This window comes from Erigeron canadensis, chromosome 1, assembly GCF_010389155.1.
Source record: "Erigeron canadensis isolate Cc75 chromosome 1, C_canadensis_v1, whole genome shotgun sequence".
In the NCBI taxonomy this organism is placed as follows: domain Eukaryota; kingdom Viridiplantae; phylum Streptophyta; class Magnoliopsida; order Asterales; family Asteraceae; genus Erigeron; species Erigeron canadensis.
Window position 1 is genome coordinate 33,587,784 of NC_057761.1, and position 26,386 is coordinate 33,614,169.

At 34.3% G+C, this 26,386-nt stretch overlaps 4 protein-coding genes across 4 annotated transcripts; 2 read left to right on the forward strand and 2 right to left on the reverse strand.

Annotated features, from left to right (window-relative positions):
• On the reverse strand, window positions 1-7,109 carry LOC122601414. Its single transcript, XM_043774176.1, has 8 exons — window positions 6,836-7,109; window positions 5,287-6,479; window positions 3,444-4,656; window positions 2,968-3,247; window positions 2,767-2,874; window positions 2,408-2,686; window positions 2,137-2,280; window positions 1-587 (listed from the first exon to the last, which is right to left on the reverse strand). Exons 2-8 carry the CDS (start codon window positions 6,470-6,472, stop codon window positions 399-401), a joined length of 3,399 nt encoding a protein of 1,132 aa, XP_043630111.1. The 5' UTR covers window positions 6,473-6,479; window positions 6,836-7,109; the 3' UTR covers window positions 1-398.
• Window positions 7,110-12,238: 5,129 nt separating this feature from the next.
• LOC122606468 lies at window positions 12,239-17,374 on the forward strand. Its single transcript, XM_043779322.1, has 7 exons — window positions 12,239-12,300; window positions 12,527-12,739; window positions 13,213-13,241; window positions 13,386-13,745; window positions 13,851-14,099; window positions 14,199-15,385; window positions 15,613-17,374. The coding sequence occupies exons 6-7, from the start codon at window positions 14,800-14,802 to the stop codon at window positions 17,049-17,051; spliced, it is 2,025 nt and encodes a 674-aa protein (XP_043635257.1). The 5' UTR covers window positions 12,239-12,300; window positions 12,527-12,739; window positions 13,213-13,241; window positions 13,386-13,745; window positions 13,851-14,099; window positions 14,199-14,799; the 3' UTR covers window positions 17,052-17,374.
• Window positions 17,375-18,020: 646 nt separating this feature from the next.
• LOC122606460 (probable pectinesterase/pectinesterase inhibitor 12) lies at window positions 18,021-19,972 on the forward strand. The gene is made up of 2 exons (XM_043779313.1): window positions 18,021-18,943; window positions 19,203-19,972. The coding sequence occupies exons 1-2, from the start codon at window positions 18,070-18,072 to the stop codon at window positions 19,892-19,894; spliced, it is 1,566 nt and encodes a 521-aa protein (XP_043635248.1). The 5' UTR covers window positions 18,021-18,069; the 3' UTR covers window positions 19,895-19,972.
• Window positions 19,973-23,525: 3,553 nt separating this feature from the next.
• LOC122581664 (uncharacterized protein YnbD-like) lies at window positions 23,526-26,060 on the reverse strand. Its single transcript, XM_043753913.1, has 2 exons — window positions 25,370-26,060; window positions 23,526-24,001 (listed from the first exon to the last, which is right to left on the reverse strand). The coding sequence occupies exons 1-2, from the start codon at window positions 25,914-25,916 to the stop codon at window positions 23,805-23,807; spliced, it is 744 nt and encodes a 247-aa protein (XP_043609848.1). The 5' UTR covers window positions 25,917-26,060; the 3' UTR covers window positions 23,526-23,804.
• Between the last annotated feature and the right edge of the window lie 326 nt (window positions 26,061-26,386).

Genomic DNA, 26,386 nt, shown 5'->3' on the forward strand with positions numbered 1-26,386 from the left:
TTAGGAAAAAGAAAAGAATAGCATCAAGATTATCATGTTCATGTGTGGCTAACATATGCCTACACAAAAGGCTGCAACAAAAGCCAACCGAAAAACTGGGTAAATGGCTATTTCACAAACTATTACTAAATCGCCACACCGTCATGTACAACAAGATTGAAGAAGATTTTGCTTCCATCACCACAAATCAAAATCGGTAAAAATACAAGTTTTTGTTGTGCAAAATAAAAATACAACTTAGGCAAGGGAGAGGGCACCTGCCAGCAACCACGACATAACTTTCTATGCACTTTGCATACGTGGAATAGAACCCCATTTGAAGATCAAAAGCAACTCATCTCTATCCCAAAGCCCAAGTATTAAGCTACATGTGTGTAACTTGTATTTATCCAAGCATTTTAAGATGAAATTGGCTCATAAGGATGTGATAACCACGGGTGTTTCAAGGCCTCCGCGGCTGAAGGGCGTTTCTTTGGGTTAATTTCAAGTAGATGAGAGACAAAATCGATGAATCCTTGATCACCCATTGGTAACCGATGCCTCAAAGATGTCTTTTTTGGGATTAAGTATTCCAATCTATTTGTGTCCTGGAGATAAGCAAGATGCACCAAATTATATAGATGTTCAGAGTACCATCATAAGAACTTTAATTTTGTTAGTTACAAATTAGAGATGCTATGGACAAATGGAAACTTAACCATGAACCTGAAATACCCAGTTACATTAAACAAAATCTGAAATTTCTTCTACCAATCCATTGTGATATCGATGGTTCATTGAGGTTAAATTTATTAACTTTCAAGGTTTTCCCATTTAAATCAAAGAAGCTACATCGACAATATTCTAAAATATCAAACAACCATCATTAATGCGATGAGAATAAGAATTCCCAATCCCGGATTCCTATTCCATTACTGAGCTAAGATCCCCTCAAGTTGCACTAGTTAAAATAACAGAGGTTAAATGCACAATAGATGGTAGCATACTACAGACTATAATCCTCTTTTCGACCATGTACTTTCTTTGTGCAATATGGTGATGTACCTATTATTTATCCTATAAATTGTGATGCAATACAAACTAATATACAGAAATCACAATCAATAAACAAAAAGTCCATGCATAAAACAGACAGAAATAAAAGTATGTTGCAGCCATTTGTAACTTTTATCTAAAATGTGAAGCAGCCTAAAATCAGTTGCCATTGTGTACCCCCTGTTAACCATCGTAATTTTTGATAATAATAGAGAAATAGTCGTAATGAAATAAGCAGCAGGGAGAGATGACAGTATCTTTTTTTGTATGTAAAAAGAATAATAGAAAACCCAAGTAGCTGTTATCATCGTACTCTAGATATTATAATTGAGCTGACAGGTAAGATTCCTGAATACATATAGAACTAATATATGGAAGGACATCAAAGAGGAGATTCTAAGTGAACATTTTCAGAATTTCAGATCCTTCTCTTTCATTCAGTATCCTCCTAATTTAGTCAATTTATTTGTTCTACACATTGGATTCCATAAAGAACCATAAACTATCGTCAAAACTACCAAGTCAAGTTGTTATCTTGCATGATCTTTGATAAGTTTAAGTTTAAATAAAAAAGGTATCAAGATTCTGTCAAAATCACTGGAGTACTCGTTCTATTTTCCAGGATCTTATTTGTTCGGCACATTTGGAACCCATATCAAAACCTTACAGTAGAGATTCAACCTCTTTTAAAAAAAAACTAATTCCAGATTCAATGACTGAAACTAAACTTGATAATCCTTTGTATTAGAACTTTTGGTTATTGTTACTCATGATGAAAAACTTACGAATATGAAAAAAGATAAGGAAGAGCACTATTATGGTCGTGTTGCTTCATAATACTATTTTCTTTATCTTAAAATATAAGCATTTTCTTTCATAGTTCTATTATATAGCTCAGCAAATATAGAAAAAATTTACACTATCACCTTTCCATCATTCACATACTGCACAGCCCTAGTAAGCATTTCCCCAAAAAATGGAGCATTGAAGCATTAGACACATCAAACTCCCAGTAAAATGAAACATTATAAATGCAAAACGGTGTAAACCGATAGATCTGTCAGTTTGAGTGGAAATGAAGTGTCAAGAGAACTATTGTACCTGGTTACGTTCATAAAGCATGTGATTTTTGGTGAAGTATTTATGTGTATCTCGTCCTTTTGCAAGCATATCTTGGTCAATTGGACATACAATTCCAATCACCCTGGCAAGCAAAGTAGCCGGTGAATCATTTTGAAAAAGAACCTACAACAAAAATAGATTATATTAGTTTTAAACAATTCAGCAGATAACCCCACCGATTACATACTCAAAATTATTCAAATATACTAAAATCATGACTGTATATAATATCACACCATAAAACTCTTACATTTCCAGTGCAGAGTTCAGCCAAGATGCAGCCAAGGGACCAGATATCAATCTTTTTATCATAAGGCAGACCTAAAATAACTTCAGGTGCACGGTAAGACCTAGACTGCACGTAGGAGCAGAGGTGATCTGTTTCAAAACAGCTACTTCCTAGATCAATCACCTTCACTTCACATCTACTGTAGCTCTTCACCAAAATATTCTCAGGCTTCAGATCACAGTGTATAAGCCCAAGACCATGCAAAAACTGAAGTGCTTCCAAGCACTGGATGGTTATTGACTGCACATATACATAAAAGGGAAGTAAATAAATAATAATTTACTTTAATTTAATAGAGTGGATAAACAAGTAAAACAGACCTGCAATCTTGGCATTGTGAAATAAACCTCTCCGCCTGATTCTCTATTGAACTTATGGAATTCATATAAGTTTGCCTTAAGAAGTTCACATACAATTAACAGATGCTCCTGAAAATACAAACAAGGAACAAAACGTATTGATGCAAGTATTATTACCCAACAGTGGAAAATATGTTAGACATAAAGAATATAAATACTTACTCGGTAATAAAAGTAATCATAGAGTCTGAGAAGATGATATTTATCACCAGGATCATGTTTATTGACAAACTTTAAGAGCTTTATCTCATCAAGACTCTGGTCAAAGAAGTCTTTATTATTTTTAATGATTTTCACACACACATCCATGCCGGTATGAAGGTCGTGTGCTTGAATAGCTTTACTGAATGCAGCAGATCCAAGATACTCAGTTACATGATAGCGGCCAGCAAGGACAGAATTTAAAACTACATGAAAATTCTTGTCCTCTTCAAAGCCAGTCCTGAACAACATAAATAGATATATTAGGAGTTTACCAGTTCAACTCAATCACTAAATAAAAATTTTAGTTTACAATTTACTAGAGGTATTGTCCACCATTACCAAAATAATCTTCTTTAACAAATCCCTTGAATTTATTCTGTAAAAAGAGGTATTCCTTTCCCCTTACTGCAATTTGATTGTAAATTAATACATACCTGTTTTTCCTATGCACAATTTTAAGATTGAAGGTCTCATATTCTTCTTCCTGAGCCTTTATCTGCTTTACTTGCTCTTGGACAGCAACTGCTTCCTCATCTTCCAATAATTCCCCTGGATCTTCTATTGGATCAGCAACTTTCTCATCCTCCACTTTTTTAAGATGAGTCCCTTCCATAACACCAGAATTTGTGGGCATTGACGGGCCTGAATATTCTGAATCTGCAACATCGCCATAATCATCTTCTTCCCTTGAACTTTTACCAGGTGAAGAATCAGTGCTTTTCCGTCTCCATGGTGGCAGCAAGTCATCATTTTCATCACCTATGACACTAATGTTGTTTGACTTTGATACCTCAGGTTTACTAGAAACAGCCGCTAACTCGCCGTCTCTAGGAGGGGGAAAAGAAAATCCAACATCATTCACTGAGATTATTTTATTTGAATTAGATACGGCTGTTCTCTTTTTCTCTTTCTTGAATTTTTCAAGATACTTTTTCTCAGAGTCGTGTGGAGTAATACTGACGTCATCATCATGGAAGTACTCAATGTCACCCTCACTACTACCTCCGATTAAGTTGTCCCGTACCTCACTGCCAAAATCCCCAATGTCACTGTTGATCCCCACACCAATTGATCTAACTGAACCGTGTTGTTCGTTATCTATAGGAAGCTCAGGTATATGGGGCCTACGACCCTCATTTGCCCCTTTGCCTTCACCAAACATCACAAGTTCATTTGTTGGCGTGACGAATCCCTGCCACACGGGCTCTGCACTCATCAAACTCAACTCCTCTTCGTCCATTAATTCTCCATCATACTGAACACCCATATTATTGACTGGATCAACGTTTTTCGAATGAAAATACTGGTCACCAGATAAGTATGAATCTTCTTCTGCAAATGATTGATCGTCATCATCAGTTTTATTTGGAACTCTTTCTTGAGGATCTGGAACCGTTCCTTTTTCGTTATCGCTTGGGTAATCAATTTCATGAGCTAGAAACCACGTTTCATCTTCAATAGGTTGTCTCATATAGCCAACATCATCATCATCGTCATACTCATCAGAATCCCAATACTCATGTGGATAATCAATAGATCCACTCATTCCATCACCAATAGTTGCAAAACCAGATACAAGATCCGAAGTGTCTTCTGTGATCCCCTGACTAATGGAGCGCCAGCTGCCACCTACGGGCCTTTTTAAACCTAAAGCACCAGTGGAATAACTAGTAAAAAAATGCTAGTTATCAAAGAAACACATAATAATATCAACAAAAAAAAGCAACTGATTAAATCATCTTTGCTTATTACATATCAGATGCATGGGATGATTATATTTTACTAATATTTAGTCCAGTGTTCAATGACAAAGGTCAACTCTACTCCTAATGTAAGTAACTGTTCACAGAAATAATAAATATAGAATAAAAATCAATAAGTCAACGTCAGACTTGTATTCATAAAAAATGAGAACACGAAAAGATGGAAGAATGGCTGTACTATACTTACGGCACAGTTATATAGGACAAACACAGCAAGATATGTGCAATGTGCATGAGTTAAACAAGCATAAAAAAGTCCATACCAAGGCTAACGAAGAAGAAACAAACATAAATTAGCAAATTCCTGGATTCTAGATAAAAAGGAGTGAAAAGCTTGTTAAAGAAAAAGAGTTCAAATGTGGGCAGACACATCAGTAATCAGTTCCTAGAAGTTCCAGAATTAAGAATTCAAATAAATAAAAAATACAATACTAAGGTATCAAAAGAGCAGTTATGCTACCTATAACTTCAACTAAATCAATTTCAGATCATTTAATATGTAACGCTTAAGTACCTGAAGAACTTATTTCTTGACCAATAGGAACATCTAGATACGACCCAATTAGATAAGCATTATCAGAACTGAGAATCTGTCCAGGCCCATCATGTTCGTGCTTCTCCTCCCAAGTCAAACTTGACAGTTTTTCAGCTGATTTGAGTTTGACAGGTGCCAGTCTAGGTAGCTCTTCTTTATGATTGTCAGATGTGATTGGAAGACCTAAGCCAACAAAAGCTTGTGGATCATTGCTTCCATGAGTATTTCCAAAGTACAAAGCCCTTCCAATCTCACTTTCTTGCTCTTTGATTGCTGCCCTAATGCTGTCTGTTTTTCGTTTTCCATCTTCTTTCTCACCAACTCCACGACTTGTCATATTATAACTGGTGGATGCATCTCCTTCAGGGAACGGGAATACTGTTTTGACCGAACAATCCTTCCACAGCTCTGATGAACTACGTTTGAATTCATCATTTCTCGACCATGGGTTATCCACAAATTCATCTTTTGACATGGCAACCTTTTTTGGATGTTGAAGATTAAGCTCCTTGGGCTCAATAATTGGCACCGAATTCACCTTACTATTACTTACAGGCCCAAGCAACAACACTTTTGCATCCCCAGAAGAACCAGTTTCTTCTGCCACTTTCCTGTGGAGTCTTCCTATATCAGCAACCTCAGATGGATGAATCTTTGATTGAGAAGAAACTTCATATTCCTTTGCATTTTCGGTTCCAATACCATCATCGTCATCACAAGGATCAGTATACCCATTATTAGGATTAAATCTCCAAGTATATAAATCAAGCAGGTTGTCCTCTGAACCATTAGAAAACATAAAAGTCTCATTCCTCGCTCCAACCGGCTCACTGTTCTGCTCTCCATCAAACGATGCGATTTCCCATTTACTATCCGGTCCATTTCTTCCCGTCCCACGTTCTACCTCTTTCACAATATGCTTTTCCTTTAAAACCTCATCACTCACTGAAGAATTCTTCCCTTCGTTTCCACCAGCGCCAGCTTTCGCCCTACTCACATTTTCTAACAACCCTCCCCCCGAATCCTTCTCCTCCATACTAAGCCCTTGCATAAACCCATTCAAATCAGGTCGTTTATCAATCTCGCTTCGCAATGCCGCCTCAGCTCTAGCAAAGTTATTCCTCCGTAAAAACTCAAGTATCACATCGACCCTCGAGTCTTCCATTCCCAAACTGCAACAGTAAAATATAACCAACAAAAAAAACCCTTTATATTACACACAAATTCCTACATAACCCTTCATCATTTCTACAAACACATACATAAAAACCCAATCTTTAACACAAAATATCAATATAAATGGTATCTATATCACTATATGTATAATCTTGTCATTAGTATATCAAAATGTTACTTTGCCAACTACAAATTCACAATAAACATTATAAAAAAAGTTCCTTTTTCTATTGATCCTATTCAAAAAACTTCAAATTAAATCCCATATTGTAGAAATACAAACAAACACATATATAGATATACAGAAATTATATATATGTAAAAGAAATGAGTAAAGATGAAAACTTGATACCTAAATCTTCATAAAGAAAGTGATTAGAGTGCGGATCTTCTAAGCTTTAACCCTAAATATTACAAAATACAAATCTTTTTGTGTGTATATATAGGTCAGATTTAAACCTAATTGAGTATAAAAATGGAAAATTGAGAGGGAAAAGAGGGAATTAATGATGAGAAACCAAGAAATGAGAATGTGGGATTCGGAAGTAAAGAAATGGAATTTAATTCTTTGATTTATTTATGGGTAATTAATTGATTGATTGATAAATGGCGAATAGAAGGGATGCTGATGATGATGATGAATTGAAGATGCCCTAGAAAGAGAAAGAGAGAGTTTGGGAGTATTTAAGTTCTTTTTTATATATTTTTTTCATTTTTTGATTTGGGTATATTCCTCCATGCTTGTGGATGGAGTGTTATTTGGCTACATTTGATTAATCAGATTTTTGTTTATTCGGATTAGGTCATTTGAGTTCAACTTATACTTATACTTATACTTTGGAATATATAATCATTTTTATCTTTTTCTAACTCCCTTGTAAAAAAAATTGCATCTTTTTATTTTTGGTAATTCTACCTTTGAATTATCAGAATTACCCTTTATTTTTTATGTTTTATTCTTAATAAATTATAATTTACACTTTAAACTTTTATTTTAATAATTAACACTTTAAGCCCTGATCTTCTAAACATTTCTACTATCACTATCACAATTACATCAACCTACACCATTTGACACCGTCACCATCACCAATAGTACCATCACCAACACCATTAGAGGGTATGTAATGGTGTATGGGGTTGTCAGGGTAGAAGAAAGGACACCAACCACATGATGTGGTTCTATTACAAGTTCGGCGTACATGTGGGGTGGAAGTACCAAGGTTGATGGTTCCACTTTGAAGTTAGAGTGGGGTGGTTGCTTTCCTTTCTTTTCAATATATGTTGGAAAGTTATATTTTAATATAAAAATATGGTGTGGTATGTTTATTGTTACGGATGTGGTGTGGTTGTTGGGTAGTATTGTGTAGTGTTGATGTTGTGCTGATGTGTCACACCACTTGGTGTGGTGGTGTGAACCACTACAAACACTCTTAGACCACCTTCTCTACCACCGTCACCGCATTACACGGGTACCATGTTCGTTTATAAATATTTGTTTTCCATGTTTATAAACTAGTGAAAGATTATTATAATTATATGGAAATGTTGGTATCTAGCTGGTTATCATATCTTTCTCAGAAACTGATTATCATTTTCAAAATAATATGGAATTTAACCATTATTTTCAAGACATTGCTTACAAAATCCCTAATTTAACTCTAGGTAAATTTGTTTTTTCATCATTAAATTACTGAATGAACTAAGTGACGAAATATTTAAATAATGTATATCTATATTAAGTTAATATAATTATTTTTTTTAATTATTAAGTCAAAAACAAACCATTTTAATTGACTTAATAAGTTAAATACTTTTGAATTAAGTTCATTAAGTCCTAAACAAACGTAACCTTATTTTAATTAAGTTCATTAGGTTTTAATTATTTGATTTCACTAGAGTCTTAGTTTTTAAATTCAATTTAAAAACATGTAATAAAAAAGTTCAAAAGTTGTCTTTATATCAATGATTTTCCTTTGAAAAACAAACTGAAATATTTTATTAGACTAATAATGAGGTGCTAGAAAAACATAGCACCAATAGATTGCAATATTACACCACTTAAATATTTAAATTCATTAAAGCCCTGAATTGAGAAAAACAAAATAAAAAACCTCAACTCACATCAAACAGTTAGAAATGTTTGAAAGATTTCAAATTTTCCCAAGTCAAAGTGGTAGTTTGGTCTTGTTTAATAGCCACATGAAAGTTAAGATTGTGATTTCATTTATGATTTTCGTTTGGAAAACATTCTTTATATTGAAAATCGTTTCAATATTTGTTCGACATGTGATTCAAACATTACACAATATAATAGAATGGATCCTTTGCATTGATGTTATTATATCAAGGTTTATGAGTTACTAAACTATGATAGATTTTAGTTTGACCTTTTTAAGTCAATATGATGGTATGGACATTTTTTTTTTTTATTATTTTTTTTTTGAATAGTCGTCAAAATTTAATAACTTGGTCCCGAGTACATTTTTTACTGTCTTCAATAGGTGATATACTGATATGGATTTTAAAATTGCTTTGATTTTGTTTTTATATTCTAACTCATTAATTCTTATCATTACAATGTCAACTTAATTTAGTCAATGACACTCATATTCAAGATTGCGGAAGTCGCTAATTGTTCCCAGGTCGGTTGACAAGTGAGTTGGGAGTATTCGGGTAAATGCGGTGAGTACTCGGGGGTCAAAATGGCCAAGTCAGGGAGTACTCGGAATGATCGGCCGACTCGGTTCTACTCGACACCATACCTTGTAACGAGTACTTGGAGAGTACTCGGCTCTACTCGGTGAATTTTACAACAATGCTCATATTACATGGAATATACTTTGTTGTCCGTTGATAAAGAAGGATAGGGCCTATATACATGCAATTTATATATATCTATATATGGTGGTTTTTCAATTACAACATTTTTAAAATAAAATTATGGGAAGAACACTTAAAAACATCATTTTGAGGCATTAAAAGTCCATAAAATTAACATAGTTTATAACTAATTATCATTATCAAGTATCCAATAACACATTAATATATCAAAATAAAAAAAAATCACGTTTTTTATTTTGAGCATCCATTTCGATGAATAACAAAACAAAAAATATGATTTTATCGATAGGTCAATGTGTTGTTAAACACTTATATTATGATAATTAGTTATACACTATGTTAGTTTTATGGACTTTTAATCCATCAAAATGAAGTTTTTAAGTGTTTTCATTTAATTGCTCCCCTTTATAAATATGTATGAATGAGGGTTGAGAATATATGACCATCGTATATCTAGCTTAAATATAGAACTCTATCACATATAAATATTTTAATATATTAATATATTCAAAATACTGAGATTGCGATTTACATCAGTTTTGTTATATATGGGTTAATTTGGAATTTTCATTTTCAATGTTACATCCTCTTCACAAATATAAGCCGTAATAAATTGAGTAGCTAGAATATATTTTATTAAAAAAATTCTCAAGGAAAAATATAAATCGATCACAAAAATGAATAAATCGCAATAATTAACTCTTGTTATAATCTATATCTATCTATACTCTATATTAAAGCAAACTACCTATTTTCTTTTCAATCATTTTACCTTTGAAATACCTATTATACCTTCCTACAAACAAATATTCTTTCACTCTTTTAAGTGATTTTTCCGTACTACCCTTCCATCTATTTCCCAATGTCTATCCCTAATCCCCTTCTCTCTTGCTCTCGCCTGAACCCTAATATAAAAATTAGTTTCATCTCGATGGCAATCAACATTAACCTACAAAAAGTTTGGTTTCATCTCTCCCTCGCTTTCTCTGTTTAACTGCAAAAAGATACCGACACATTTAACCATCACCTTTTCAAAAGTATCGCCGCATTGCGCGGGTACCCATCTAGTATACAAATAAGAGAAGATGTTCACATCTTTAATTAATTGATGCTAGGGTTTATAAGAAGATATGTCGAGGTACAGTGGGGTTTACACTTCATATTCGTAAATTAATTACGGGTGGCCCATCATGTTGATGTTACCATGGATCCATGATACAAAAAAAAAAAAAAAGGATAACTTGAATAATATAAGTCAACTTGTTTTAATCTTAATATATTTTTTAGTTTTATACTTTTATGTCTTATGCAAGTGTGATTATTTAAATGTCTACTTATAGTTGAGAGTAATTTGCAAAAAATGTGTGGTTATTTTAGGACAATAATAAAGAACTAAAAACATCTATAAATTTGGTAATTTGCAAAAAAAAAAAAAAAAAAAGGTTGGGAATAACATATTGTGATAGAGGGGTGTTTGTCACAAGTTGTTATGAGAAGAGCTCCGCTCTAAGTGGTGGTGTTGTTCTTTAAATAATTAAGGGTGCTTCTCATAATCAATGAGAGGTAGTTAATTGGCTTAAGCTATCCTTGACAAGTGACAACAATATTTAGAATTAAGTTTAGCATAACCCAATTTAACACCCATTGTTAAGACAGCCATAATTTCTTAATACATTAAAAAAATTTTTTTTTTTTTGTATCTATAATTTTAGACTATTTCGACCAGTCACTTATTCATGTGGGCAAAAAAAATATAATGAATCGTAACGCCATAAGCAATAAGCTAGAAGCATCTGACTTTTGTCATGCCTAATTATACTTTTACTATCACTAATTATTACATGGCAGTCTATAATCTATATTGCCATTAGCTACTTTTATTAGTCGAAATTAAAGACTGGTGTCGAGTGTCTTAATGTTACAAATGAACTGGAATCTCAAGTGGAAAAACATGCTTACGAATAAATGGATGACATTTTAGTATTACTTGCAGGTCAACACCATTATTGACTTTTCATGGAGATGTAGTAGACAAGGCAAGGAATCCGAATATTAGCAGAGTTCTATATGGAAGGTTGCTAGCTAGCGACAAGACAAGGATTAGTTAAACTTTAGCGCATATCATTACAAAGCCTAAAACTCACTCCTAAAATTTCATACAACATAGGCCATAGAAAAGTATGTTAGTAGCAGTGGCAGAGATAGGATTTAACATTAAAGTAGGTCAGTTGCTTGATTGAAGGGCCAATTGGTGAAATCAACATCGATTTAAGCTTTGGAAATGGAAATTTATATAAGTTATCTTAGTTGTGGGTGACGAGTATCCTCTATACCTTGCTAGCTCCGTTTATATATGGTGCCCTATATATTTAATAGACAGGAATGGGGATCCTGAATGGAGATCCACCTACACGTCTTGCTTTTACCACTCTTAACACATTCATCTGCATAGTAAAATGTATCATATTCGATTATTCTCTTAAAGTTTCATTTCAGATTTGCCTAGACAACGTTACGGAGATGTTTGGTTTGTAAGTAGGATTAGAAATGGGCTAAGGAACTGCACGCATTCTTGAAGCCGAGCTACATGACAGATTTTTTGAGGTGTTTGATGAAATTACCGTGTCGTATGATTTTTGTTACTCGTACTATCTCAATCTCAATACTAACTAAAACAGGATATTGAAAAAGGCTTTGGAGTTACCAGAGCCCACCTTGAGAGTACCAATTCCCGCCCATCGTTCCATTCTATATTTTCCTTTTTCTTTTTTCCTTTTCTAATTCTAATAATGATAATTTCCTTATCTTTTTCATAATTATTCCAAAATACCTTTTTCAAATTCCAACTAAAAAAAAAACTCTCCCATCTGAAAATTAAAATAAAAACAAATATATCGATCTATCTATCCTCATGTATGTTTGCCTTGGACCTTTGTTTCTGTACCAATCGATCGAATCGAACTTCCATTCCAGGTTCCATGTTTAAATTTACTTTTTATAGGAAAATTGAATCATTTTCCTGATGTATGTAAGCTTGATGAAAATATAATGGCTTCATATTTGATGTTCTCAATCAAGCAGAGAATATGTTGTATGGTATAATTAAAATGATAAATTGTTATTGTTATGCTATAGTAAAACAATGGATTGTGTGTTGAATTAATATAGCTTATAACATATGGGTTTCTTTGATATGTAGATTTATTCATGGTCAAATTATGGAAGAATCAAATAATATTGATGAAGACGTACATTTATCGTTGTTGTAAGATTATATGTTGGAGGAAACACTTAGGTAAACTATATTTGCTTGAATTCATTTGCTATGCGGCTGAATTTTATGCTGAAGTATTGAATGCCCACAAAGTGTTTGCTATAATGCCTCATTGAGAATACTTGAGTTCATCAGCAGGTTTGTTTTTTAATCTGTTACATATATTTTTGTTTCTTTAGTTTACGTTTAGAAAAAATAAACCATCTCTACGAAAATATACAACACAAGATTAAAAAATGTAAAATTCCTAAACTATATAACAGAACCTTTTTAAGTTTAAAAACTCCTAAAATTCAGCCAGTAAAACTTTTAAATTCTACAACTTTCTTATCCAAAGCTAACATATATCCTCAATTCTTGGTGACATTTCAAATTCTTGTTTATTTAAAATAAGATAATAACTCATCTCATCTCAATCTATATATATTTCATTCCTACTAATCTAATTTATTCACCACAACAGTCTGCGCACATAAAAAAAAAACAGTCATTTTTTATACGTATGTCTTTTTCCATATCAAATTCTAATTTTAATGATGATTAGTTAACCATTTTTCTTTATTGATTTCCCATGTAAAGTCTACACTTATGCTTTTCTTCACGTTTTGCAGGTTCTATATGGATTCCACTTCTGTTGAAGGTTTATATGGTTTATTTTCTAATGTTTTGTCTTAACAAATTATTAAATGTTTAACTTTGTCATATAATGTTTTGTGATATAACTTTGTCATATGGCCAACTTAGAAGAATTAGCGAGTTACATCCTTCTTATCTTGCTCTGCAGTACCCGTTATTGCTACCATATGCTGAAGACGGTTACAGAATAGATATACCACACAGAGAGGTTCAGGAGGATGGTACATCCGTCACTACCAGATCACGAGTGACTATGCGTCAATTGTTGCATACAAGATTCAGGAAAGAGAGGAAGGATTTTCACTATTACTCAATTCAGGAAAACTGTATCAGCAGTATTTAGTCGATACTTATACAATGATTGAGGCAGAGAGAATGTCATACTTTCGAAATCATCAAAAGAAATTTAGAAGTGCTCCTTTGTCTGCTGTAAAACAGGCGGTTAATGCTGGAACTACAGATAGCTCCTCTGTTGGAAAACGCACGGTCTTACCTTCGTCTTTTACAGGTTATATATCCTATATAAGATAACTGACCTTTATTATTTATTCTGCTTAATTATTTACTAATATGTCTCCATTGTTTTTTATTTCTTTTACGTATAATTTGTAAGGGGGGCAGAGACACATGGTTCAAAATTACCTTGATGCAATGGCATTGGTCAAGGCATTTGGATATCCGAATCTTTTCTTAACATTCACGTGTAGCCCAAAATGGCCTGAAATCCGTAGGAAGCTCAAAAGGTCTGTTAGTTTAAAACCTAAAGACAAGCCAACTACTATATCAAGGATGTTCAAAATTAAACTTGATCAGTTCATTAAAGACATCACAAAAGAAAAGATTTTTGGGGAAACTATAGCAAGTAAGATACTACAATTATTTTGATGTACTATCTTTTGAATTTCTTATTAGGTTTATCTGTTGAATAAATAATGCCAAGTGAATCTTTCTAAATGTGCAGTTGTTTACACTGTTGAATTTCAAAAGAGAGGTCTTCCACACAGTCATATTTGTGTTTTCTTGGACCAACAATACAAATTGTCAACTCCAGAACATATTGATAGGGTTATATCTGCATAGCTTCCGGATGAGAAGGCTGATCCTAAGTTGTACAAGCTTGTGACGGAGTTCATGATGCATGGTCCATGTGGTAAAGCGAACACAGATGCCCCATGCACTGTAAAAGGCATTTGTACGAAACACTTCCCAAAGGATTACAATGATCAAACCAGAATCGATGATGATGGTTATCCCATATATAAAAGGCGCAAGGATGGAAGAGTATATTACAAAGGTAAGATTCCCTTGGACAATAGATTTGTTGTGGGTTACAATTCTTTCCTCTTGAAAAGATATGAGGCCCATATCAACGTCGAGTGGTGTAACCAAGTAGGTTCTATAAATTTAAGTACATCAATAAGGGTAAGGATAGAGCTACACTTGGTATTAGTAAAGGTGATGTTGATGAAATAAGCCTTTTCTATGATTGTCGCCACATTTCATCATGTGAGGCTGTATGGAGGATTTTTGCCTTCGATATTCATTATCGAAAGCCGGCTGTAATGAGACTTCCCTATCATTGTGAGGGAGAACAGAGTGTTACATGGGATGAAGATGTTTGCCTTGAAGATGTGCCAAACAAACCATCTGTTAATGCATCTATCTTCCTCGGTTGGTTTGAATGCAATAAAAATTACCCGGAGGCACGTGAAAAGTCCTATGTTGAGATGCCAGAATCCTTTGTGTGGAATGGTGAGTTAAATAAATGGACACCGAGGAAAGGGCCTCCGAGTGTTGGCCGACTTCATCATTGTTCTCCAGCTGCAGGTCCTCTTTATTATCTTCGCATTCTTTTGAACAAGGTAAAGGGACCAAAATCTTATGAGGATATTAAAAGGGTCAATGGCAGGGTGCACGGAACCTACAAAGATGCTTGCTTTGCTCTTGGTTTACTAGATGACGACAGAGAGTACATTGAAGCAATCAAAGAAGCAAATGAGTATGCTTTAGGGGGTTATCTTAGAACTTTGTTTGCCACAATGATTATCACTGATAGTCTCGCCGAGCCTCATAAAGTTTGGAATGAAACTAAAGAACTGCTTACAGAAGGAATTCTTCACAAGGCACGTTTAATCCATAATTGGCCTGGTATCATCTTATACTTAATTATTAACCTCAATTTCTATTTGTTTCTTATACGTTTACTAAATAACTCGACGTTGTTAGTTACTTTTCTTTTATATAGTACCTCATATTAAATACGGAGAATTTTTTACTTCTTACCTTTAACTTAAGCAAGTATGTATGACGTTTTGTTTAATTGACTTCTCAAAATTTACTTATTTATTGATACTTTTTACTTTATATATATGTAGACATGGTGCTTGATGCTGATCAACTGCTTAACTTAGCTCTCAAGGAGATTGAAAATATATTGCAAAGCAATGAGACGACACCAAGAAACTACGAACACACGCCTTTCCCCATTGACGCTGAGTTGTTTGACGGTTCTACAAACAGACTTATCCAAGATGAATTGATGTATAGTAGATCTGTAATGACGGCAGAGCATGACCGGCTTTGTAAATCTTTAACAGCCGAACAAAAAGAAGTGTACGATACCATCCTGAATGCTGTCCATGCAAAAAAGGGTGGTGTATTTTTTCTTTATGGATATGGAGGAACCGGGAAGACCTTTCTTTGGAAAACTTTATCAGCCGCATTACGGTCTAAAGGAAAAATTGTCCTCAATGTTGCTTCCAGTGGTATCGCTTCTCTCTTGCTCAATGGTGGTAGGACTGCTCATTCAAGGTTTGCAATTCCAATTAACATCAATGAAGATTCCGTTTGTCACATTTTGCCCGGTAGTTGGTTGGCTGATTTGGTAACGCAAACAAGCCTAATTATTTGGGACGAAGCTCCTATGATCCATAGGCATTCTTTCGAGTCTCTTGATAGAACCTTTAGAGACATACTTAAAAACAACATGCCATTTGGTGGAAAGGTGATTTTTTTCGGTGGTGATTTTTGTCAGATTCTTCCTGTTGTGCCTGGTGGTTCGAGGAGTGAGATTGTAAATGTGTCACTCATATCTTCATATATATGGCAGTATTGTACAGTACTCAAGCTTACTGTTAACATCAGACTACAACAGGGGTCAAACCGAACACAGCAAGAAGAAATCAAAGAGTTTGCCGATTGGATACTTAAAGTTGGTAATGGTCGTCTTTGCGGACCGAATGACGGTGAGGCTGATATACCCATACTAGAGGACCTTCTTATAAGTGACATTATCAAGTGCGTGTATCCAGATTACATTGCTCGATTATATGAGAAGAACTACTTTGAAGACAGAGCAATACTTGCGCCGACACATGATACCGTCAACCTCATTAATGATAGGATGTTGAATACTCTTCCTGGTGCCGAAAGGGTTTACCTAAGTTCTGATACTATTTGTCAATCTGATTTAAATCCCAATGAGAGCCCAGACTTATACTCCCCAGACTTTTTAAACCGAATAAAAATTTCTGGTCTTCCAAATCATAAATTAACTTTGAGAGAGGGTGCACCTGTCATGTTACTTAGAAATGTGGATCAACAACAAGGTCTTTGTAATGGTACTCGATTGCAGGTCAAACGGCTCTGTGAACATGTTATTGAGGCGACTGTTATTTCTGGAAGTCATGTTGGCCTTATCACCTATATTCCCCGTATGAAATTGACAAGTTCTGATAAGAAAATGCCTTTTCAATTTCAACGACGACAGTTTCCTCTTTCAGTTTGTTTTGCAATGACTACTAACAAAAGTTAAGGACAATCGTTGGGGATGGTTGGCCTCTATTTGCCCAAACCGGTTTTCACGCATGGGCAGCTTTACGTCGCACTGTCTAGGGTCAAAAGTAGACAAGGTTTGAAGGTGCTTATATGTGATGAAGAAGGTCATCCTATGAACCATACCACAAACGTTGTCTACAAAGAAGTTCTTCAGGGTCTTTGACAACTTTATTTGTTAGAAATATTATTTGTTTTTCATTTTAGGTCTTTTTATGTTTGGATTTTATGCAATCTATTTTATCATCATTTCACTATATAGTTTTTGTGTTCTATAAAGTTTGGTTTATGTCTAGAAACTTATTATATCCTGTCAATTAGTCTATGTTACGAGTATATCAGTTACAAACCAACTAGGGAAATTACAACTATTTTTTTTTATATTTTGAAACTACCCGTCCAACGAACGGGCTTAAAAACTAGTATATTAGATAGATTGGTCATTAATGTAGTAGCTAGCTTGCGGAAACATGTTTTACTTTATTGTAAGTTAATTTGAAGTTTCTTACTAGTAACATTTGTTTATAGTTTATAACCCTTTATAAGGAGCCCAAAATGACTGTTTAATTTTGCATCAATCTACTCGTATACTTTTAAATTATCAAACCCTATTAGGGAAGTATATATATCTATCAAATAAGTTAACCTCATATTGATTGCCTTTTTTTTCTTAGTGATATTTAAAAATATCAATTGTGTTAAAAAATAAAATAAATGAAAGGAAGACCGGATTTTGTTTTTTTGTATTGATAATGGAATGGCTAGTGAGAAAAGCCGTATGCGGTCAGTCATTGCTGTTCCCTCGTGAAGAAAGATACCATCATTTTGGCCTTATGCATCTAATCTGAAAAAATATATATTTCCTTCATACATGAATGTGCGCAAAGGAAAAAACATCGCCATGTGACCTTTTTATGTATTTTTTGCTTTTGTATATATCGGCTGATGTTTAAAACCCGTGGCTTATGTAACTCAACATACAAAAACCTATACTAACCATGTCTTTCTCCAAACAAATGATCTCATTCTTTAAGTTCATCCTAGTCCTAGCATTCTGCCTGTTGCCAAAACATCAAGCAACTTTTCCTAACTCGACGTATCTAATAAGATCCGTCTGCGAGTCTACACCATACCCCAACGTTTGCTTGAAGTCGCTAAACATCAATATCGTTAGTCACGATAGTCACAATAGCTTCTTTCAACAATCTCTCAATGTTGCTATACTAGAAGGCTTAAAGCTATTGAAATTGTTGTCAAATATTAATATCTTTGAGAAATACAAGGGAAGTATCCAAGACTGCAATGAACTCCACCAAATAACTCTTGCCTGCTTAAAAAAAACACTCGCGGCATCTTCTAGCAATAAGTTTGCAGACGATGATGCAAGGAGCTTCCTCGCGGCAGCTGTAACGAACAAGAATACTTGTTTAGAAGGTCTAGAGTCCGCATCAGGTCCTCTAAAACCGCTTTTGGTAGACATTATAATCGCTGCTTATAAGCATGTTAGCAACTGTCTTTCCCTTGTACCAAGGGTAAAGCTACACACGACCACGACCACGAAAACTGACAACGTTTTTCACATTGCGGATGAAGATGACGATAACAATGATGATGACAGCTACAACACACTCACCGTGGCAACGGATGGGACAGGCAACTTTACGACTATCACTGATGCCATTAACTTTGCCCCAAACAATAGTGTTGACAGAATTATTATCTACATTAAACAGGGTTTGTATGAAGAAAATGTAGAAATTCCTATTTACAAAACCAACATTGTTCTGCTTGGAGATGGAAGTGATATCACTATAATAAGTGGTAACAGAAGTGTGGTTGATGGTTGGACTACTTACAGATCTGCTACTGTTGGTAACAAACTTTAATTACATACTTTTATTATTTAATTTGTTTTGAATTAAGGCATAATACAAAATGTTTAACAAAAAACAACTGGATTGACTAATAGATTATTTCCATTTAGTCATTTTATCCACTCAGCACTTAATGGTTAGAAAAACAAACGGGCCCTAAGTTAACAACACCTAGATAAATATCGATGTCTAGCTTAATTAATGATTTAATAGTGATATATGAAGTACTAGTTCGTTGATCCATGATGATATCACAGCCGTATCAGGAGAAGGGTTCTTGGCACGCGATATTGGTTTCTATAACGTAGCAGGACCAGAGAAACATCAGGCAGTGGCCCTTCGTATCAATGCAGACTTGGCAGCAGTCTACAGATGTGTTATAAGTGGTTATCAAGACACGTTGTATGTCCATTCTTTCAGGCAGTTTTACAGAGAATGCGACATTTATGGAACGATTGATTACATATTTGGTAATGCAGCCGTAGTGTTTCAAGGATGCAACATCATATCGAGAATGCCCATGCCTGGCCAGTTCACCGTGATCTCTGCCCAGTCCAGGGACTCTTTGGACCAACAAACGGGGATTTCCTTTCAGAATTGTTCTGTTTTGGCAACAGATGACCTACGTAATACAACCCAAGTCATCAAAAGCTATCTTGGCAGACCATGGAGACCATATTCTCGAACTGTCTTCATTGAGTCATACATTGATGACTTAATTGAGCCTGCAGGGTGGATTCATTGGTCAGATGAGGATCATGGTTTGGACACCTTGTATTATGGTGAGTTTGGAAATATTGGTCCGGGTTCTAGTGTAGATGGTCGAGTTACTTGGCCTGGTTATCACGTCATGGATTACTATGATGCATCTAATTTCACAGTATCAGAATTCATTACGGGTCAAGAATGGCTAGACTCTACATCCTTTCCATACGACGATTGGATTTAATGTAATCTATATGCAGTAATGGCTGGTGTGATGAAGATGTAATTTTATTTGGAATAGAAAAAGTTGCAAAGTTACTTACACTCCGGGATACTAAACCCATATATTTTATATGTCAAAGTTTTTAACAAACATAAACCATCAATAACAAAAAGTAATCGAACTAATTGAAACCGCGTAACGGACAGACGAAAACTATTGTGGTTTGTCTTTAAATAAATATATATTTTATATGATAAACTTTTAAACAAACCTATTCATGATAGAATGTTTGTTAATTTAACGCAAATATACTAAATAACACAATCGTTTAACACAACAATTGATGCCCGGTGTTGAAAATTTCCTAAGTTGATTTATTATAGCAAGTAATTGTATCTGATTTGAACCACAAAATGCATAAAATAAAATATTAAAAGATGCACAACAAGTCAATACTAAATTACCCGAGTGGGAACGTTACCTACTAAAATATTGAAAGATGCAACCACCCCATCTACATTCTACCATCTCTAATTGTCATTTCTTTTGTCTCTAAACCTTTATAAAACCTTATAAATTGCATTAGCATTTACAACATTACAATGCACATATATAGCGTTACATTTAGGAGCATAAAAATGAAATACACAAGGCTTCACAAGTGCAAGATTGAGGACAATGAGCATGATGATCATCTTACAAGCATATATAAGAAAACGTCGACCAATGATCAGAAAGTGAAACGCCTTTCAGAAGCGATGCAAAAGCTCATGACAATGTACAAGGATAAACAACGACGTTCATCTTCTGATGCAACGGAGTCATCATCTGGCAGAATATGAAGTTGGAAAAAAGATATTATGGATGATATATATACAAGCTTGATTATACTATATATGTATACGTTATGAAAAAAAAACTTGGTAATGAATCTTGACGATCATGAGTTGATTTAACGAGGGGGATATAAGTATTATGAACGTTTCCTTGAAAACTGTTTTGGTTTGGCAAGACTCGATTTTATGGTTTGTCTTTGTGTGGTTTTACTTCTTTAGTCGCTTTTATAATGTCATCCAAATGTGTCATCGTGCTAGATTGGTACATCGAATCAACCTGTGCATGGATCAAACATGTTTTGGTACAAAAAATATCCAAGATTTGGGTATCTTATGTGTACATGTAGATATATTTGCTAGTTCACGAAGTGATAATAATATGGTAAAACAGTCCTCTATATGTCTGTCTTCTATCAAATGCGCACAATAATCAGATGGAAAACTTTTACAGTAACATGAATTTAAATAAACACAAGCAAACATAAATATTGGCTTAAAGAAATGCCTAATGCAGATCATGGATTGGCTCCGGTTTTAGTAGAAGAGATAACCGGTTTGATGACCATTCTTCTAAGGCTTTGCGGAGAAGAGGACTATGCATTTGGATAGAAGGTCTTGTTTCTCGTTTAACTTCTCAGCATTTTCCAAGTCTTCAACAACAGCGAGGAGCCACCAACAAAGCACACATCACTGTCATGCTCTTTCTGTGACCTGGTTCAGTCATATAATACGGATGGTGAAGAGTAGTCATGTATTCTGAATTATCTATTTTGACCTATTATCCGACCCATCCATTTCTCACAGAAATCAATAGGTACACTGAGGTCTAAATCTCTTAAAAGCGGCGCAATGAATGAAGATAGAAGTCTTCTGAACTCTTCTTATACAAGCCCACTGAATAGCCAATTCAATAGCACCAGATCAGGCGACCTTGTATCCCATGTTGGAACACACAAATAACCATTTCCAAATGAGAAGTGATAATTGTACCACATAAGTTGATTAATCCATCATAATTCACAACTATGCATTAACTATGCATTAACTATTTGTACAATATAATACTTGTACAGTGTGGTAGATTAATGAACTTATGTGGTACGATTATCACTTCCCTTTCCAGATACATCAAAAACCCTCGGAAATTCACATGTGCAATCTATTACAGCAGGGTTACCCGGTGGCACCCTTTCCGCTGAAAAAGGCCACACACCAACGTACAGACCCTCAGCCACCTTACTGTAAGGGGCTTCCCTCCTTTTCCACCTTTTAAATGCTGCAACCCATTTGACAATAAACAAGCAGGGCTAAAGATTATTATGGACCAAAAAAAGAATGACCCATCAGTGTTTCCAGGATTAGTGGTCTATTGATTGAGGGGTGTGAAGCTAATGAAACAAGCAAAGATACGCGAAAATTATGAAGATAATCCGAAACGCATCACTAGTTTTAATTCAGATCTAGATGTAAAACAAGAACCCAAATAGCAATATTATATTGTACATTTGTTTATGATAGTGGAAGTATTCTGGTGACATGTATTGATGGATTTTCCCAGTAAGAAAAAACTGAGGAGGTTTGGGATGATGAATGGTTTTTCTTTATGGTTGTTAAGGTTGACTTTTAGGCATATGGTTTTAGAACTTTAGTAATTAGTACTTTGGTCAGTTTTATGAAATAAGATGCCAATGGATTTCTGCAATGATATAAAGTTGCAACTAATGAAGAAGTAACATTTTTACTAATCCATTTTTATGCAAACTTTAGTAATTAGTACTTTAGTAATTAGAACTAATGATATACCTGTCACTATCTAATCTCTCAAAAAAAATTTTTTACTAATCCAGAAAGACGATTAATTGGATACTTAAGTCTTAAATTATTCTGAGTTATAACGAAAGGATTATCTTAAGAATAAAAACAAGTGATACTCGACAAAGGGTGTGGGCCGAGGTCCCTTTACTGACCCCTAAATTAAATCAGACAATACCTTATGTATGTTTATCAGAAAGTGCACGAATTACCCGTGAAGGAACGACACTTGTTAGAATATACAAAGGATGTGCTTGTCCTTTCCTTTCGTCTTTCAACCCCACAGATCCTTATATATTGCAACATAACATTATAGTCATGATATACACATTGCATACATTTTCGAGCCTGAAATGAAATACTCAAGGCTTCACAAAGGCAAGGTTTTGAAAAATGAGAATGATTTTGCAGCAGAATACAAGCAACCATCAAATAATGTGCCAAAAGTGAGACGACTCTCTCAAGCAATACAAAAGCTCATGACAAAGTTTAAGGATCAACAAGATTCAGCCCATGATGCTTTGTGGATTAACCACAAGGCTGAAGATGCTGCTGTGGAAAGAACCAAGAGGATATGAAGAAAAGAGTGGGTCGGATGGGCCGGGTAACATGTCAAAAAAAATTTGGGTTAGAACATGTATTTATAATGGTGTAGACCAGGTGTGGCTGATCACCAAACATTACTTTTGTCACGTTTCTTGAACTTTAAAAATAAGAGGCTGAAAGCATTTAAATATACCTGAGTCACTTTCTGCAGGTCACCTTCAGACCATCTAACGTTTCCAAAACACAGCTCACATATAATTTCAATCAACCGTTTCTTTTATGTAAATGGGTTGAAATTAACATCTTTAGACTTATGCCAGCAAGCGCAAGCTCAATTTCTAATAGCACATAAGGGATCAAACTAGTGCAGGTAGCCAGGTACATATGAATCCAAAAATGTAGTATAAAGACTCAACACGTACCTATGGGTGTTACCTCAGATACATAAAAGAACAACCTTGGAGTTAAACATGCAATCTATCTCATTTACTAAATGTGATCATTGACCAAACACAGAAAATACAGCTTGATGTAAGTGACAGTTTAAAATAACATTTTTAAACTGGGATAAAAATCATCTCTTAAGGGTACAGTTCGAATTTTAGGAAGTATCCGGCGATAAAAATCCCCAAAGAAATTTGACTGGGATGCACTGAGCTCATTGACGTGTTGTGTAGAACGAACCCTAAAACGTAAACCCATTAAAATTCCAGTAGAATCACATTGGTAAAATGGCATCAATGACGTGTATTGGCTCCAGTTTTAGAGGGAGATAAACGGTTCTTTGACCATTCTTCTAAAGCACTGCGGTGAAGAGCATTCATTCGAATATAAGGTCGCTTTTCTCGAATAAATTTCTCAGCATTTTTCCAGTCATCAACCACACCGAGAGTCACCAACAAAGCACACGTGACTGCCACGCTTCTTCCATGACCTAAGTACATCATATAATGTGGATAAGAAATGAAAGTCCAGTTACAATACTACCACAAGATGATGAATTCACAATGAAATAAAAACAAATTACATCTAAATTCTAAACAACTTGGATAATTGATTCAGATTTGACAAACTATTATAACCCACAATTAAGACGGAACAAAGAAAGAAATAACCAATGAACTAATGAAATTAATCTCAGTGCACTATATTTCCATGGTTTACAGGCATTTGAAACGTTAAGGTTAGTACTTCAATCTTTATCTTAGAGTATATGTCTGCTAAACATTACATTTCTTATGGAGCTGAAAACAAGTAATGAGCTCAAGCAAGAAGCGTAGAGCTAAATGCAGGATAAAACCATAAGCTCTTGGTACCAAAATTTGTTTTTTCAATTTCCTGCAAAGTTTTAGACTTCAATCCAAATATATGTATTTGGTCATTAAAAACAGTTACAAGATAACGATGGTATACATTATACTCCCTATGTTTATACTAGTTTTCAAGAGTCTATACTGTTGACACACAATAACACTTCTATAAAATTATGTTTCAAGTGAAAACTGGATGTTATTGTTTGGGTGATGATCAAATAAGAACTAAAAAGGAATGATCTTGGTGCACCAAGCAGCTGATTAATTTTGTGAATTGAACATATCTATTGAATATTTGAATATGAATCTCACAAAGCAATAACACGCGACCCCTAAGCACTAAACAAATACTCGAACCATCACATAAAACAACACAATTACATCACCATCACATATTAACAACCACAAAAATAAAAAACCAAGGTCAAAACCATTTACCTCTAATGATCTGGTTATGCAAATTTGACTAACCTATAATCAAGACAACCAAAGAACTTGTTTACTAGGCCACACTTTCATTTCTAGAATGTCTCAAATAAATCCAATAGTGACATCTTCTGCAAAGTGTTCTTTTTTTCTTTTGCGGTACTCGTGGTGTCCAGCATTTGTTTACTAGTTCACCAGATCCGAATCCCGCCACACAAAGAAAGACTGGAGGGCCACACAAGTATCGACATTTTACCTATGTTTTGCACTAGCCAAGGTTTAAAGGTAGCCACTTTGACAACCTTAATTCAAAAGCTATACTCTTTACCCATTAGTATTAATTACAACTTACAAGACAACAATAGTACCAATTAAAGTTCAAAACTTTACACTACTTTTTCTTAACTATAAGAGGTAGTCTAGCCTATTGTCAAAGAATAACACTCTCATCACATCATTTCTATAGCGAACATTCAAAATATAACCGCAATGCAATATATAAAAGAGCTCATTAAACAAACAAACCACAAAACATACGATAAACCAGTTAAAGAAACAATTACCATAAGCACAATGTACGAAAACAGGAACACCCTGATTCCGTTTCCTACACGCCCACTTAACAGCAGACTCAATAGCACCAGGATCAGGCGACCTCGTATCCCAAGTAGGAACACACAAATACCCATTTATCATCCCACTCCCCACAACTTTTGGCAACTCACAAGTACAATCCACAACAGCCGGTTTTCCAGGTGGCAATTTATCTAAACTAGAAGGCCACCCACCAACATACACACCCTCACAAACTTCACTATATGGTTCTTCCTTACTTTTTAACCGTCTAATCGCCGAAAAAACCCGGACAAAATACAAATATGAACTAAACATAATTAGGGACCAAATTGGGAAAGACCCATCTGGGTTTTTGCTAAGGAGCATTGGGAGATTGATTGATGGGTGTGAAGCAAGTGATACTAAAAGTGAAACTAGTGATGAATATAAAAATGGGATTGATAAAAATGTGAAACCTAGTGTTCTTAGATATATGAATGTTAAGAATAGTGTTGCTGATTTTAGGCCTATAAGGATTGATAATCCAACACCCATGTTGTGTTTTTGGTTTTGGATTTGTGAATTTGATTTTTGGTTTTTTTTTTTTTAATAAGGATTTGGGATTTGATTGTGATCGGAAGTTTAGGCTAGGGTTTTTTTTTTACTTTGATAGGGTTTCTTTCCCTGCATTCTTTTCACATTTTTTAATTTACATCTTTATACTAAATAAAAAAACATTGTGTGACATCGTCATTTAATAAAATTTGCTTATTTGTTACTTTCAAAATTTTTATTAAAGCTTAGTTCTTTTTTATTTAATTTATTTATGATGTCACAAATATTTTTCTTCTTAAAATTTATTTCATTTTTATTTTTATTATTTTATGATGTTATTTTTTTAAACAAAATGTTTTTATTTTCTTTTCAAAACTCTAATAATTTATACATGGTTTTTTAATTTTCATCATTTAAATAATTTTTTCATAATATATTTATAAATTATCCGTATATTATGCGGGTTAGTA

Bases quoted from the DNA above. Each gene is read 5' to 3' on its own strand.
- LOC122601414 (XM_043774176.1), bottom strand. From the start codon at position 6,472: ATGGAAGACTCGAGGGTCGATGTGATACTTGAGTTTTTACGGAGGAAT. The intron at 3,248-3,443 runs GTATGTATTAAT...TATGTTGTTCAG, and splicing joins ATTGTGCATAGGAAAAACAG to GACTGGCTTTGAAGAGGACA. The intron at 2,687-2,766 runs GTCTGTTTTACT...GTATATGTGCAG, and splicing joins TCACAATGCCAAGATTGCAG to TCAATAACCATCCAGTGCTT.
- LOC122606468 (XM_043779322.1), top strand. From the start codon at position 14,800: ATGAGACTTCCCTATCATTGTGAGGGAGAACAGAGTGTTACATGGGAT. The intron at 15,386-15,612 runs GTATCATCTTAT...ATATATATGTAG, and splicing joins TTTAATCCATAATTGGCCTG to ACATGGTGCTTGATGCTGAT.
- LOC122606460 (XM_043779313.1), top strand. From the start codon at position 18,070: ATGTCTTTCTCCAAACAAATGATCTCATTCTTTAAGTTCATCCTAGTC. The intron at 18,944-19,202 runs GTAACAAACTTT...ATGATATCACAG, and splicing joins TTACAGATCTGCTACTGTTG to CCGTATCAGGAGAAGGGTTC.
- LOC122581664 (XM_043753913.1), bottom strand. From the start codon at position 25,916: ATGGGTGTTGGATTATCAATCCTTATAGGCCTAAAATCAGCAACACTA. The intron at 24,002-25,369 runs GTAATTGTTTCT...TGATGTACTTAG, and splicing joins TTTCGTACATTGTGCTTATG to GTCATGGAAGAAGCGTGGCA.